Below are 14,962 nucleotides of genomic sequence, written 5' to 3' on the forward strand. Positions count from 1 at the left end.
AAGTTTAGAATTTTTTTTTTTGAAAATCAAATGGACGAAAAATACTTTCTAGCGAAAAAAAGAACTTTTTGAATTTTTTTTTCTGGAAAAAACCAAACACAATCTAGTAGTGGTTAGCAAATACTAGTTAGCATAGATTCTACATATATAATAAATAATTTTGGAAATTTATTTCACTTATTAGTAAAGCTAATAAGAGAACATAAATAATTACATTTGACTAAATTACATTAATGGAGCACTCTATCTTTCGTATTATTAATTAAAATAAAATTGTAAAAGTCCTATATCTATTCTCCATACATATTAATTTATTTTCATCACTAGAGCTAAAAAATATGACTTTAAATTAAGATAATATTAATTCGGCTTCATTTAATTTGTTAATCAATTGAACAAGTCCTTTATGTTAAGTGTGTGTCATTTCATTTTTTTTTTTCCTGGGGTTTGACTATGACCATTGGAGGATTTTTTTTTTTTCATTTTTTTTTAACCTGGGGGTTTGACTTTGACCCAATTTGTCTGTTCAGAACATCTTGAGTCAATGCTATTTTTAATCTCCCCATTCTTAAAATAAATTTCCAATCGAAACGGTTTTTAAATATTCTCCTTATTTTAAGTCTAGAAATTTTGAACATGTATCTTTCTCTAATCCATCTCAAGATAGCTTAATCTAATGTGCTGGCTTAAAAGGGACAATATCTTATTCTGTGACAGACAGTCAGGTTAGATCGAGTCACGTTCGAAATGACAGAATGTCGTGTTAGGTCGAGTCATGTTTGAACTTTGAAGTGGCGTAGGCTAGTTGGATCAAGTCACAATCGAAACCCATAAATGCTGTATTTATTTGCTTTAAGTGATTTGATTAGCACCAACAATCCGATATAATGGTGGGATAATTTTTGTTTTTTGTTAATTATACTAAATTAATACTAAATTATCGTACTAAACTATATTAATACCAAAATCGACTCATTTAAGTTTGTTCGGTTCGATTTTATTAGTATTGCGGGTTGATCTGATTTTGTATATTAAGAACAAAAAGATTTGAATTGATTAAATTAGTCAAATTTTTAGTAGTTTGATATATACTAATTTTGAATTACTACTCAAATAATTTGTCTTTTTAAGTAAAAAAAACAATTAGTGTAAAGCTTTATTAATTATTGTTATTGAAGATTTCATTCTAAGATTAATCATAACTATATCCTTTGTTTAGCAGCTGAATCTAATAATATTTTTTAACCTTTTAATTAACTAAGAAAGAACAATATTAATCAATTTTTTTAAGAACAAAATGGCATATAAAAATCAAACCACAAATATATTATAATGACATGTTACATTAGAGCATAATTATAATAATCCCAATAATTTTGTTATAATAGTAAGATATATTCTACTCAGATGATATTGCATCAGCATCACGCCCGCATATTTAGAGGCGTTCCAAACACCTTAGGTATAAGATAAAACATTTGACCTTTTTCAGGTTAATTATTGATTATCCTAATATGACAAAAAGTAGAATAAATATAATCCTAGTCCAATTAAATAACAGTTAGATCGAGCTCGACCATAAACACACCGATTTAGTTCAATCAAATGCCCACGACAAGGACAAATGCAATTTTCAACTGCAACCAATCAAACAGAAAAAAAAAATTTGTTTGCATCGCTCTACATATAGCCAAAAGGATAAGATGCAAATATACCAGCTCATGCATCTCTAATTGTATTACTTTTTTTAAATTACATCAAACCAAACTGCTCCTAATGAAAAAATTACAGCAATATTAATTCTTTATTATATTCTTTTCTATCTTTTACGCCCGTAGTTGATAAACTACAGTGTCTTGAAAATGTCGAGTTAGTGATAATTTAAGTCACGATGATTCAAATAACAAAAGTAAGCATTTACGGCCGAAAACGACTCAATCCCCCGTCAATTAGGGGTCGTTTGGTTGCATGCGGTTATAACTACATGCAAATACAAATTTGGTGTTCGGTTTGGCGCATCTAACTTCAACTGCTGTGCTAGGAACTACAGAAGAAGGTCTAACTACAGAGTCCAAATTAGCCGCAGTTCCAATTGCAGCAGTTGAAAAGAGTAACTTTAAACAAAATATATGCTTACCTCCTTAATTATTTTTTAAATAAGATTGGAGATAATCTCACCATCATATATATATATATATATAATAATGATAATAATAATAATAAAATTTTAAAAATCATTTCTCAACTGCATGAAGTCAAACAAATTATTTTTAATTGCAGTGCTTTCTACTACGTCAAACTAAATAGGATACATGAAGTTGCAACTGCTGTATTTTTAATTTTATGTATCTCTAACTATACTGTATTCATAATTTCATCAAACCAAACGGCGCCTTTTACTGCGTTTTGGCGATTGGGGGACATTTTGGTTGGTGCGAATCATTTCCTCTTATAAAAATGGAGCTATTTTCAGTTTTTTTTTTTCTTTTTTTAAGTTTTGATGAATAGATCCACTCCACGACACGCTCGTAAGTCTCTCTCCAATCACCTATCAGGATCTTAACTCTCCACACAGTTGTCTCCAATCACACGCCGCCACGTTGAGTATTTTGACAAGGGGATCCACGTGGCACATTATGAATGGGTAGAAATGCTATATGGTATTTTGCACCGCCACACGCGATTATCCCAATGGAACAAAAATCAAATCTCTGACCATTTTATTCGAGAGCCCCAGAACAGTACACATTATTCTCTGCACCGGGCGTGCAAACACATCTCATACACCGTTCGCCTCCAAATAAAAAATTAAAGGGTAAATTTCAAATACCAGTGGTTTCACACTTTCTCAATTTAGTAGACTGGTTTAAACTGTATCAAATTAGTGTTTCGTGATTTTATTTTTATCTTTTCGTCAGTTTATCTTTTAATATTTTTTTGAATTATATACAAAAAAACTTCAGATACCTCATCTAGATTTATCTAATATTCACTTTAGTGGACTTTAGTTTTAACTTTGTCGCTTATTTAACAAAAAAATTAGTAGAATTGATAATAAAAAAATAAAAATAAAACCACAAGGCACTAAATTGATACATTTTAAATCACAGAATACTAAAGTGAGAAAATATGAAACCACGTAGGTGATATTTGAAGTTTTTCTAAAATTTAATTATCGACTCTACCTAGTGCAATTAGAGGGTGTTTGGTTTCTCGAAAAGCATGAAAAATAAATTTTTAAATTTTTTTTAAAAATCTATTTTTTTAGTTTTCTGTCCATTTGGTTTCAAAAAAAGTTAGCTGTTTGAATTTTTTTTTTTCAAATTTTATGGCAAATCAGTGTTTTGCTTTTTCGATTTTTTTAGCGAAATAAAAATGCTAGTTTTTCATAAAATTTGGAAAGAAACTTCTTTAAAAAGTTAGTTTTTTTGGAACCAAATGGATGAATACATGAAAAGGAGGTATTTTGTAGAATATTTTTTTTCGAAAATTTTTTCATACTTTTTCAAGAAACGAAAAAACCATTTACCTAATATCCAGAATCTCAAGTTAGAAGCACAATTGCTTCATATATCTAGTCGAGTTTATTTCTAAAGAAAATGAACAAACTGAGTAAGTTTGGTACATCTCTAAAAAAAATAATCAAAATCTAGTTTATTGTATATATATTCTATGATATTTTAAAGTCCCATATATCTAAAATCATACATTTAATTTTTGTTTAGTATCGCATTTGTTTTTTTTATTATCTTTTTTAGTAGAATTTTTAGATAAAAAAGTCTAGGAATATACTATAGACAGCTTGTAATTTTTGCATGGAAGGTGTTTGTTTAGTAGTAAAATATAAAATTTTGAAGTAATATTTTTTTCTTTATTTTTTTAAATCGTTATCCATCGTCACTCGACCATAATGCGTCTAATTAATTAAATTACCTTTATAAAAAAAAGAAAACAACGCTAAATGACGCATTAACCACATTTTATATATATATATATATATATATATATATATACACCCGGTGCAGGTAATAATTTCTCGCAAAACAAATCCCTGCTTTTCGCTGACTTGTAAACGGTTTTTTTTTTCGCAAATAAGCCCTCCATATACTTGTATTTGCGGTCTCCTCCCTTCTCCGTCCCGATTACAAGACGAACGTCCCCCGAGACCTCCTCCTCTTCCTCCTCCTCCTCCCGCTTCGTCTCCTCCTCTTCTCGTTTTCCCAATGCCGTGTTGTTCTCGCGACGAGATGCCCTAACCCTAACCCTAGTAGGAGAGATACAGAGAGAGGAGATATCTAATGGGTCAGTGCTACGGCAAGAACGTCGCAATCGGCGGCGGCGCCACCGCGAAGCGGAAGCATAGAATCGTCGGCGGCTGCGGCCGCGGCGGAGGAGGAGGTGGAGGTGCCCCGGGTCACCACTCGTCCTCCGCCACATGGCCCAGCCCCCACCCCGAAGGCTCCGCAAGCCCGCTCCCCGCGGGCTCGGCAAGCCCCCTCCCCGAGGGCTCGGCAAGCCCCCTCCCCGCGGGCTTGTCGCCGTCGCCGGCGAGGTCGACACCGCGGCGGCTCTTCCGGCGGCCTTTCCCGCCGCCGTCGCCGGCGAAGCACATCAGGGCGACGCTCGCCAAGCGGCTCGGCGCGGTGAAGCCCGCGGAGGGGCCGATCCCCGAGGACGCGGGCCCGGCGGCGGCGTCGGCGGCCGCGGCGGCGGCGTCCGCGGCCGCGGCGGCTACGGCCGCGGCGGCGACGGAGGCGGAGGAGGCGCTGGATAAGAACTTCGGGTTCGGGAGGGGCTTCGCGGCGAAGTACGAGATAGGGGACCTGGTGGGGAAGGGGCACTTCGGGCGCACGTGCGTCGCAGTGGTGAAGAACGGGGAGACGAAGGGCCAAATTGTGGCCGTGAAGATCATACCCAAAGCTAAGGTGCGGTGGTATGTCCAAAATTGGAATTTTTACCCACTTTGCATTTCAAATTGTGTTCTCGATCATTGTCTTTGGTTATCTGTGTGTTTCTCTCTCTGTTCCTGAACTATAGCATTGTCAAAATCGATTCAATTTGTTAGAGCTATGATCTTGCGTTGACTCGTGGGCGAAAATGTGGTCTTATTTTAAGTATTAGGAAGTTGTTTCTTCGTATTGTTGCAGAGGAATTCTAGATGGTAGCTGTTCTCAAGAAGTGGTAGAGAAATAAATGGTCGGTAAGATTTGTCTTATATCCATTCTTATGTTAGCTGCGACGTGGCCATGTTATAATATTTAGCATCTTATCAGAAAGTCTCGGACGAAGTTTGTAATTTATCTTGTTGGTTGTTGTGGAACCAACTAACTTGTTCATTCCTGATATCTTTTCAGGGACCAATGAATCTCAATTAGTAATCACAATAACAAATTGCATAACTGCATGACAGGAAGTTCAAAAGCTGTAGGCAAGTCTGAAAGATTTCTGCAACATTAAAAGGATTTGAACTTTCTGTTCTTATAGACTCCTAATTTATCTGTAGTGCCTGCCTTTACCTTTTGTGATGGCTTGATGAATGGGTCTCCAATTGTTAGATTAATTTTCTAGATATGTTTAGTAGTGTAGAGTGGTCCGACAAATTACTTTGAACCGTATGTCTGTGCCCGCATGCATGTGCTTTCCCATGTGTGTGCTGTGTAGGAAACACTGTTGGCCCACACATGTACTAAGGTGCTTGTATGAGTAGGACTGCACGTTTGTATGTGTGCGTGCATGCTGTGGGCCCATGCATGCAAATATGAGTGCATGTGTGCATGATGATGCATCCATGCGTGGTTTCTAGTGTACACAGACATTGTACAAAATTAACACACATATATATGTTTACATATATACATACGCAATAAATATACATATATTTTGTGCATGTATATATGTATGTACGTACATAGTGACTATCTCCGTGGGTACGGACTAATGGATGTATTTACATACACGTCATGCATTTACATGTCTCTAAATGGTGCCTTCACTTATGGTGTCAATCTGGACCATCTTCATGTTACAGCCATAACTTTATTGCAGGTTATCCAGTGGCACCTTTTTATTCGGAGTGGTATTTTGGACTTCTACTTAGTTATATTCAGTACGCTGTAAACAATAGTTCAGATGCACTGTATTAAAGCAGTTTTTCTTATTTTGTTGTTGGGAAACTAGAGAAAAAGAAGTTGATTACCTCTTCATATGCACCTATATTAGAATGTATGAGGTCAATTGTGAGTTCAAAACAATAGCTTCCTGCTGCTTACTGGGTCATACGATCTATACATCTGAGTCTATATGCTATTAGCTGATCATTTTATCAAAGTTTGCAGGAAGTTAGCTAATGTAACCTTACTTTATTTGACTGGCTTTATTTTCTGTTGTTTGAAAACTGTGTGATTTATCACCCATTTCACTAAATGGATGGTTAGCGGTTGGAACTGTTAAACTCCTTTCATTTTGCAGATAACTTACATTGTACTTCATACATTATTAGAAAATTAAGCAAAAAACAATAGTAAGAATATGAGGTGTATCACCAGAGCTGCTGCAGGAGTTGTTTGTCTATTTGACCAAGGGCACACATTGATTAGCAAGGATTTTAGGACCTACTCTCTCATAGTGCCGGGTGTTTGTGTGAAAATTCCTTTACCTCAGGGTTGAAGAACTGAATTAAAATGTGACACTACAACAAAGTTAACACGCTGCTCACTTTTTCATTGGTACAGATTAGTTGATTTCTTGTCTTGAACTACCTTTTCAAAATTAGAGAGTTTGCACATGCAAGTTATGCCTATGTACATTTACTTATGCAAGTTATGCCTATGTACATTTACTTTGCTGTGATTATTTATACTTTATTGGCAATTATTTTACAGATGACCACAGCAATTTCTATCGAAGATGTTCGTAGGGAGGTGAAAATCCTGAAAGCTTTGTCTGGACACAAACATCTTGTCAAGTTTTATGATGCTTGTGAGGATGATCTGAATGTCTACATAGTCATGGAGTATGTCATTTCTTTCAATCTATGATATACTTGTTACCACTCTTAATTTTGTAAGGTGTAGACAGAGCTTTTGTATGTTGCAGCCTATAGCAATATACTGATTATTTGCTTGGTAGTTCCTGTATATACTATATCTTTGTCACAATCTTATGCTGATTTTTGCTTTTCTTTCTCAGATTATGTGAAGGTGGAGAGTTATTAGACAGAATTTTAGCCAGGTATCCTTAATAAATATGCTGTTGCTACTTGTTGCATGTTTTGTCTACATCCGCTAACCTTTTCTTTCCTGCACTTTGGCAGGGGTGGACGGTACAATGAAGAAGATGCAAAAGCAACTGTGATTCAGATATTGAGTGTTGTTGCCTTTTGTCATCTTCAAGGAGTTGTGCATCGCGATCTAAAACCAGAGGTCTACTCTATTTACTTGCTATTCCTGTATTTCTATTGTAAGTTTATATTTTGTTTTCAATTTATCAAATCTGTACTTTTTCTGACATTCCTGTCCTTGAGTGTGTCAGAATTTTCTCTTCACCTCAAAAGATGAAAATGCTACCATGAAGTTAATCGACTTTGGTCTTTCTGATTTTATTAAACCTGGTAAGAGCGGTCTCAAGTTTCATCTGCCGATATACTTTGCTTGCTAATGTTTCTTGCTAATTTCCACTGTGAATTAAAGAATCAAAATAGTGCAATATTTTTTCTCGTTAGCTTTTTGTGAAATTTTACTGTAATTTGACTGCTGCATCATTATAGTTTACTTCCTGCATCATTATAGACTTTTAGGGGTGAAGAAATGCAGGGAACCTTGCGAAAAAGTTGAACAATTAAACTGCAAATATATCATATCGTAATATTGAGTGGTGTCTGATTAGTATCCATGTCTCGATCCTCTTCTTTCTCCTAATAAAGATTCGAGCAAGTTCCTAGAAGAAGTTCCTACAAGGTTACTTTGTTTCTTTAACACAAAATACCTACCCCTTTTCATGCTGCATAACCATATTGAAAAAGTCATTTCAAATTTGTTGTCTGGTTTAATTGTCAAATTGTTTGGACTAGATTTTAAGGCATCCTGCTAGGGAGATAATAATGTACAAAAGAAGATATCTGGTTTTAGATCAGTGTATTGGTTTGCTAACCTAAAGCTCCGCCTCTCAAAGGTATCGATATACAAATCATCCAATAATGTACATAAATATAGAATGATCTTTTCTACATAACATCATCTAAAAGTGTTCTTCGAAAGAGTAATTATACTTGCATTGAATTAGAAAATTTTAACTGCCCATTTATGTTTATGCAAACTGAAAGCAGAATTTAGAAGCACAGTTTTGAATGTTGGGTGAAAATCCAAAACTGAAACCAAACTGTGTTGGTTGCGGCTGGTGCTGATTTGAAACTAGGGTCTGAAACCAATCTCGCGCTCAAACATTGCAGTTCGATTTGAATGGCTCTGCAAGATGCTTAGCTTTAGATAGTTAACTTACTACTAATGTAGAGGGCCAAATTTGATTGATCTATCGATCATTTAAATTGTCTAATTATAGTAAATCTTTCAGTAAAATAGTCTATCTACATCAATTTTACTCAACTACCATTGTTCTGTTTTACTCTATGCTGCCGGTGTCATGGTCAAAGTCTAACAAGGTGTTTCCCTCAATTTGGCTCTGCAGATGAAAGACTTAATGACATCGTAGGAAGTGCATACTATGTTGCCCCTGAGGTTCTTCACAGATCATATAGTATGGAAGCAGATATTTGGAGTATTGGGGTCATTACATATATCTTATTATGTGGTAGCAGGCCTTTCTGGGCTCGGACAGAATCGGGAGTCTTCCGTTCTGTGTTGAGAGCCGATCCAAACTATGATGATTCTCCATGGCCTTCTGTTTCAGCAGAAGCTAAAGATTTTGTAAAGAGGCTTTTGAACAAGGATTACAGAAAAAGAATGACTGCTGCTCAGGCTCTTGGTAAATTTTCTGTCACATTTACTGTTCTTTGATGGTTAGTTTTGTATCGTTTCTTTTAATAACTGTTTAATTAGCTCATGCTGTTCATTTTTTTAATAATTACAAACTTTTGGTCCCCAAATTTTGATCCAAACCTCAATTTTGTCCTCAAAATTTCAACTACAACAATACGCTCCTGAAGCTTGACTCCCATTTCGATATTATCCACAAGTTCCTGTTTAGGTTTCACCGAATTTCAATTGTGAAAATTTTTATCTCAACTAAGCGAAGTCTAATGGACTGCCTATGTGGTGCATTTTTCAGGTAGCAAAATTATAGAAGAAATTAATCTTTATGCATAACTGACTTTAGGGAGTAAAATCTTATAATTGAAACTATGCAGATGAAATTGAAGAGGCCAAACTACAGGGACTATATTTGTAGCTAAAACTTTTTCCAACTGCTAGATCTTTCATATCCTTGCTTTTACATCTTCCCATCATACTATATGTGGAAAATTTAATTTGTGCTTTTGTGGTGGCAGCTCATCCTTGGTTACGAGAGGAACAACGACAAATCCCTCTGGACATGCTAGTGTATAAGTTAATCAAACAATACCTAGTTGCCACTCCTCTCAAACGTGCTGCATTAAGGGTATGTATGAAAAGAAAATAAAGAACTGGTTTAGTTGGTGGTTGGCATTCCATATTTCATGTCGGTTAGCTTATCACAGTGATGTCTCAACTAAATTGTTTGCACTACCCCTATAAATAGTAAGTTTGTTAGTTATTGCATCTTGTTAGTGGGTATTAATTCACGGTCTGTTTTTTTGTTGGGATCAAGTTAGTAATTCTGTCTAGTTACTGCATTCACATTAGGTAAATTTGCAGCAATTTCTAACATTATTGGCTATTATTACTTCACATTTGTATTTCCTATTTTTGGATATTTAGATGAATTTTCACCATATCTCTTGGTTAATAAGTTGAATGAGGTTAACCTATTATTTGCTCACTTTGACATTTAGCTACTTCAGATACTTTGTTTTGGTGAATGCTTCCAACCAAATGAGGTTTTCCTGGGTTGTAAAGTTAGTGCTTTCAAGAATCTTATCCAAATTAAAATGCCGTCCAAATAAGAGGCTTAATCATTGCATAATGTACTAAGGGGAGTTGTAGATAAGAATTTTTTTGAAAGTTAGTTCTAGATAAGAATGGAACCTTATAGTACAACTTGTAAAGGGACATTTAATGTACTGAACCAGAGTGCGTCATGTCTTCAATCAAGTGATTAGTTGAACTTTTGTTTGGGCTACAGGCCATCTTCCTCCCCTCTTTCTCTTTCTTCTTTCTCTTTCCTTAGCCTTTCGTAGATTCCTTATAAACAAAACCTCATTCAGATAATAGTATGTGTGCTGGAAGTTCTGTTTTAAGTTTGTTTACTTATACGAGTCACCATTTCAGTAAATATAACTTAAATTAATCTGACACTGCCAATTCTTCCTGCTTGATAAGTTGGTGAAGTGAGCTAACAACATTAAGGTAGTTGCACCTGTTGGGATGTGGTTTCATGAGCATATTGCAGGCCACACTGCTGGGTCAAACAGGTCCTGAATACAATATGGATTAGGTTGGGGAACCTGCAAATTTAGACTTCACTTTACATTGATACCGATTGATGAACTGGTTAAGTCACAGTAGTGCATAGAAGAAGATATTGAGGGGGCCATGACCATAGTTAATTCGGATTTGGCAAAAAATCGGTACAGATATTATACGCATAAAATTCGTTTTCTAATTTTTAAATTTGTTGAAAAATTCGGCTTAAAAAACGGATTCGATATAAAATATAAAATATAAGATATAAAATATAAGATAATTTGTATTTAAAAATAAAAATTATAAGTTTTTATTCATATTTTCAATAATTCGGCAATAATTCGCGAATAATTCGCGAATAATTCGACTTGCCCAAATTCGCGAATAATTCACTTTCTTTGGGAAAAATTCGTAAACGGACCGTTTAATTTGGATTTTCAATAATTCGCGAATAATTCGCGAATTTACTAACTAGGGTCATGACAACTTAAAACTGACCGAGACCTTCTACCTGAATTTGTGAGGGTCCTAAATTTATCTCTTTTGTATTTATATTGCTTATATTGAAAACGATATATACCCTCAGCCTTTATATTTTCTAATGCTATATATTCATATTAAAAGCATTCACCTCTGTGTAGAAGGGAAACATCATTTTCCTTTAATATCTTGTGGTGTCTAATGTGTGCTTTCATGGTCAGATGGAAAGGAACTACAAGCAATAATAGTCTACGCTTAGAAAAATATCTGATCTCAGGAGCTGTTATAGAAAAAAGATAACCTTATGGATTTTGGTTTGAGGCACAGTGTTGGCTTTCTGTAAGTCATCATTCTGGACATCTTTCCTACCAAAAGCAAAATGACACAAGAAAGAAGAGATTGTTTACTTGAAAAACTCAAATTGGTACTACATGGATACAGAAAGTCCTCATTACATTAAAAAAAAATGTGTGAAATAACTATTTTTATTCTATTATTGTGAATCTTGATTAGTTAAATTAACATATACAACTCAAATAAAGAAATGGTAAAAACGTATATAACTTAAGTGAACTATGGACCATTTTGAATACCTAACCTTTCAAAATTTCGATTTTACTATCCAACTTTTCAATTTGTTTGATTTGAGTCAAGTCAATTACTTTGACTTTAAAATTTAAGATAATTACTTTAATGAATTTATCGTTGCAAGAAATGAATGAAGTATATTAATTAAACCAGTAAAGATAAGCTACATATTCAAATTTTGAAGACAAATTGCCGTTGACTAACTTAAATCATACAAATTGAAATGTTTGGTAGTAAAATCAAAATTTAAAAGATTGGGCAGCCAAATCAAAATGGCCTTAGTTCAGATAAGTTCTATACGTTTTTACCTAAAGAAATTAAATAGCGTACCAATTAATATTGTCTATATCTTGGAAAAGCCATTATATTTACGAGAAAAGAAGCTGTACTAGTTGACCAAGCCTCCTTGATGACTGTTATCCACTCTTTTGTTTGAATATGCAGATATCATTTTTTTTTTTTGGTCTTGTGTTGTTTCTGGTTAAGAACTTGTGTTTGAGATTCTGAATGAGTAAAACCAAAAAATATTTTGAAAGTAAGAAGGAACTGGCTCCCTGCAAAGTAGACTGCAAAAGAGATTAGGGTAGAATGGATAGTGCAATGTGGGGACTCGATCCAGGTTTCAAGTGTGCATGTGGTCCTATCGGATAGTAGTGAATTAAAGTGAAAGTGGCAGGATAGGATTCCAAGTGTGATTGTTGTCCTTATTGATGGTACCTTTTGTTTCTTAAACTAAGGCCTTATCTTCTTAAGTTTGTAATCATTCAAAATAGACCTGGAATTCAAAGCAAATACACTGGTTCAAATTATCAACTCATGTACTATGGAGTTTATGTAGTTCCACTGTATCTGTATGTCCTATTGAGCTTTTGTTACTGTCTTGTTACAGGCCCTGTCTAAAGCTCTGTCAGAGGATGAACTTTTGTATCTTCGGTCACAGTTTGAGCTGCTAGAACCGAATAAGAATGGACTTATATCCCTTGAAAACTTTCGGATGGTTAGTTGTTTGCCGTTCCATTTCCTTAATGTATCGGGTTGAAATACAGTAAAGGAGAATCTTTATGCAAGTTAATGTACGTGTTTTTGTCATGCTTATGTATGCATGATATTCTTGTATTTACATGGTTTGCTCATTGTTGTCATGTAGGCACTTGTGCGAAATTATACTCAAGCAATGAAGGCATCCAGGGTTCTCGACATTCTGAATGCAGTATGATTTTTTTTTTTATTATATTAAGCGTAAATTAAGTTCGTCGGTGCGGCCTTTTTTGTCCTTTTTTTTTTTTGTTTTGGGTCTAATTGGCTGTAAAAGTTGTCTTCTTGAATTGCACAATTCACGTCAAGAATTTATGGTGGTGTTTAACATATATTTTTCTGTGGCAAGATTACATATTGGTATTTAACTTGATCCACAATCAATGTTGTTTGTGAATTGGGATAGATAAGCTTCTCCTTTCCTTTTTCTTTTGGCTGCTCATCGATAATCTATTTTTGCAGTTATATCTTTTATGCCACTCATAGATGTCTGTGCTACTCACCCCTGAATTCCTGTTTTATATTGCATATTTCTTCACACTACCTGTAGTCTTTGGTGACAACCTCACATATGCACTTACTATTATGTGTATCAGTTGGAACCGCTCACTTATCGACGGCTAGATTTTGAAGAGTTCTGCGCTGCGGCAATAAGCCCTTATCAGCTCGAGGCTTTGGAAAGGTGGGAAGAGATGGCGAACACAGCTTTCGAGCACTTCGAACAAGAGGGGAATCGAGTTATATCAGTTGAAGAACTGACACAGGTACTTCAAATAATTTATCATTTTACTAATAAATGCACATTTAACTTATCGTTCAGCTAAATTGCCCCCCATGCCCCTATAAATATTGTGTTCTTCACTTTGCTCCCCTGAATTATCTAAACCTGTAGATTTATATATTACTCTCTTAAACTGCATTGTTTTTTTGGTTTGCGTACTTCAATTTGAAAACCGCGCAACACTTTTGCTGTTGGGAAGTAACTGAGTGCTTTTTGTAGGAACTGAATCTTGCTCCATCGGCTCATTCGATCGTAGAAGAGTGGATCAGAAAAACAGATGGCAAGCTAAACTTTCTCGGCTTTACGAAATTTATACATGGCGTCACGATGCGTTACTCAAACGCGAGAAAAAACTGAAGTGTCATCTGTTACTGCGACTGTTCATAACAGTTGAAAAGCAGTGCTTGCAAAATTTTTCATCGGCCTCTTCTTTTGCGACTTCTCGTTGTTTTTTCTGTGCTGAAGTTGTCACGAAAGCTTTTGAAGCTTTATGTATAAAACTACCTGTAAATATACGACTTCGACATAGTGGAGATGAAGATTTGTTGGGCAATATAATATTTTGTGTTCTTTTACCTCTTTCTTTTCGCTGCGATGTTGTGTTCCATATCCTGGTTTTTCTAGTAGCAAAAGTATATGTATGCTTGACACCCCGAGAAGGGATTAAGGTACAAAAGTAAATACAATTTGCTAAGTGTTAGGGTTTGAAGGGCCAAGTGCGCTTATCTTATGTAATCAGTATGATAAATTTTAGGATAAATTACTCTTTTGGTTCTCAAACTTTTATTTGATGTAATTTCTAATTCGAACTTTTTGAAATATAGCAATCTAAGTTCCACAACTTAATGTAATTAGCTAAATATTGACAAATTGTTGATTGTTGAAGGGATAGAGTATCTTAATTATTATCGCATCATCAATCGCAATACTTTCACATCTTTTCTCCATTAATAATTTATTAACATTTCCCCAACTAAATTGGATTCCGAGACTTATTGTAATAATTTAGAAAGTTCAAGTCAGAAAGCTCTTCTAGGGTCTCAGTGCGGCCAACACAGGTGGATTCCGTAGAGTTGCTTTTATGCTCTCAACAGATTTTGGCAGGCTTTATCCCACTCGAACGGAACTCCTTTCTTCATTATCAAAATCTTTCTTCCTTTATAAAGAAAGTATTTTGAATTGTAACTGATTAAAGTTTGAAAACCAAAGTGTCATGCTCTTCATAGTTTGAGGACCCAAAGTGTAATTTAGCCTGCGTTTTATAACTTTCACATAATAAATTTGGGTAAGAAGAGATTGGTTTATGTAGCCATAACAATCTCAATTGTTCCCTACTCTGTGAATGACATGTAGGGCCACAACTCACGATAACAGCAAAAGCAAAAGCAGCATTTTTGCTCAGTGTTGGGAGAAATGATTAAGTGGGTCTCCAAACTTCGACTTTCATTCTGGTTCTAGAACTACCCCCTAAAATTATAAAAGCGCTTTATTTTGGTGTATATAGATTATAGACTAGAATACT

The 14,962-nt window shown here is 35.1% G+C and overlaps 1 protein-coding gene across 2 annotated transcripts; it reads left to right on the forward strand.

Annotated features, from left to right (window-relative positions):
- On the forward strand, positions 4,112-14,015 carry LOC109728539 (CDPK-related kinase 3-like). Of its 2 annotated transcripts, XM_020258959.1 has the most exons (11): positions 4,160-4,925; positions 6,882-7,012; positions 7,189-7,230; positions 7,313-7,421; positions 7,531-7,609; positions 8,683-8,979; positions 9,503-9,612; positions 12,514-12,621; positions 12,772-12,834; positions 13,256-13,423; positions 13,660-14,015. In XM_020258959.1, exons 1-11 carry the CDS (start codon positions 4,299-4,301, stop codon positions 13,795-13,797), a joined length of 1,872 nt encoding a protein of 623 aa, XP_020114548.1. In that variant the 5' UTR covers positions 4,160-4,298; the 3' UTR covers positions 13,798-14,015. The 2 variants fall into 2 exon arrangements, 1 of the variants encoding a protein (XP_020114548.1); XR_002220988.1 differs by lacking the exon at positions 13,660-14,015 and having other exon boundaries at positions 4,112-4,925; positions 12,514-12,697; positions 13,256-13,332.

Source organism: Ananas comosus, linkage group 24 (assembly GCF_001540865.1).
Source record: "Ananas comosus cultivar F153 linkage group 24, ASM154086v1, whole genome shotgun sequence".
NCBI classification, from domain to species: Eukaryota; Viridiplantae; Streptophyta; class Magnoliopsida; order Poales; family Bromeliaceae; genus Ananas; species Ananas comosus.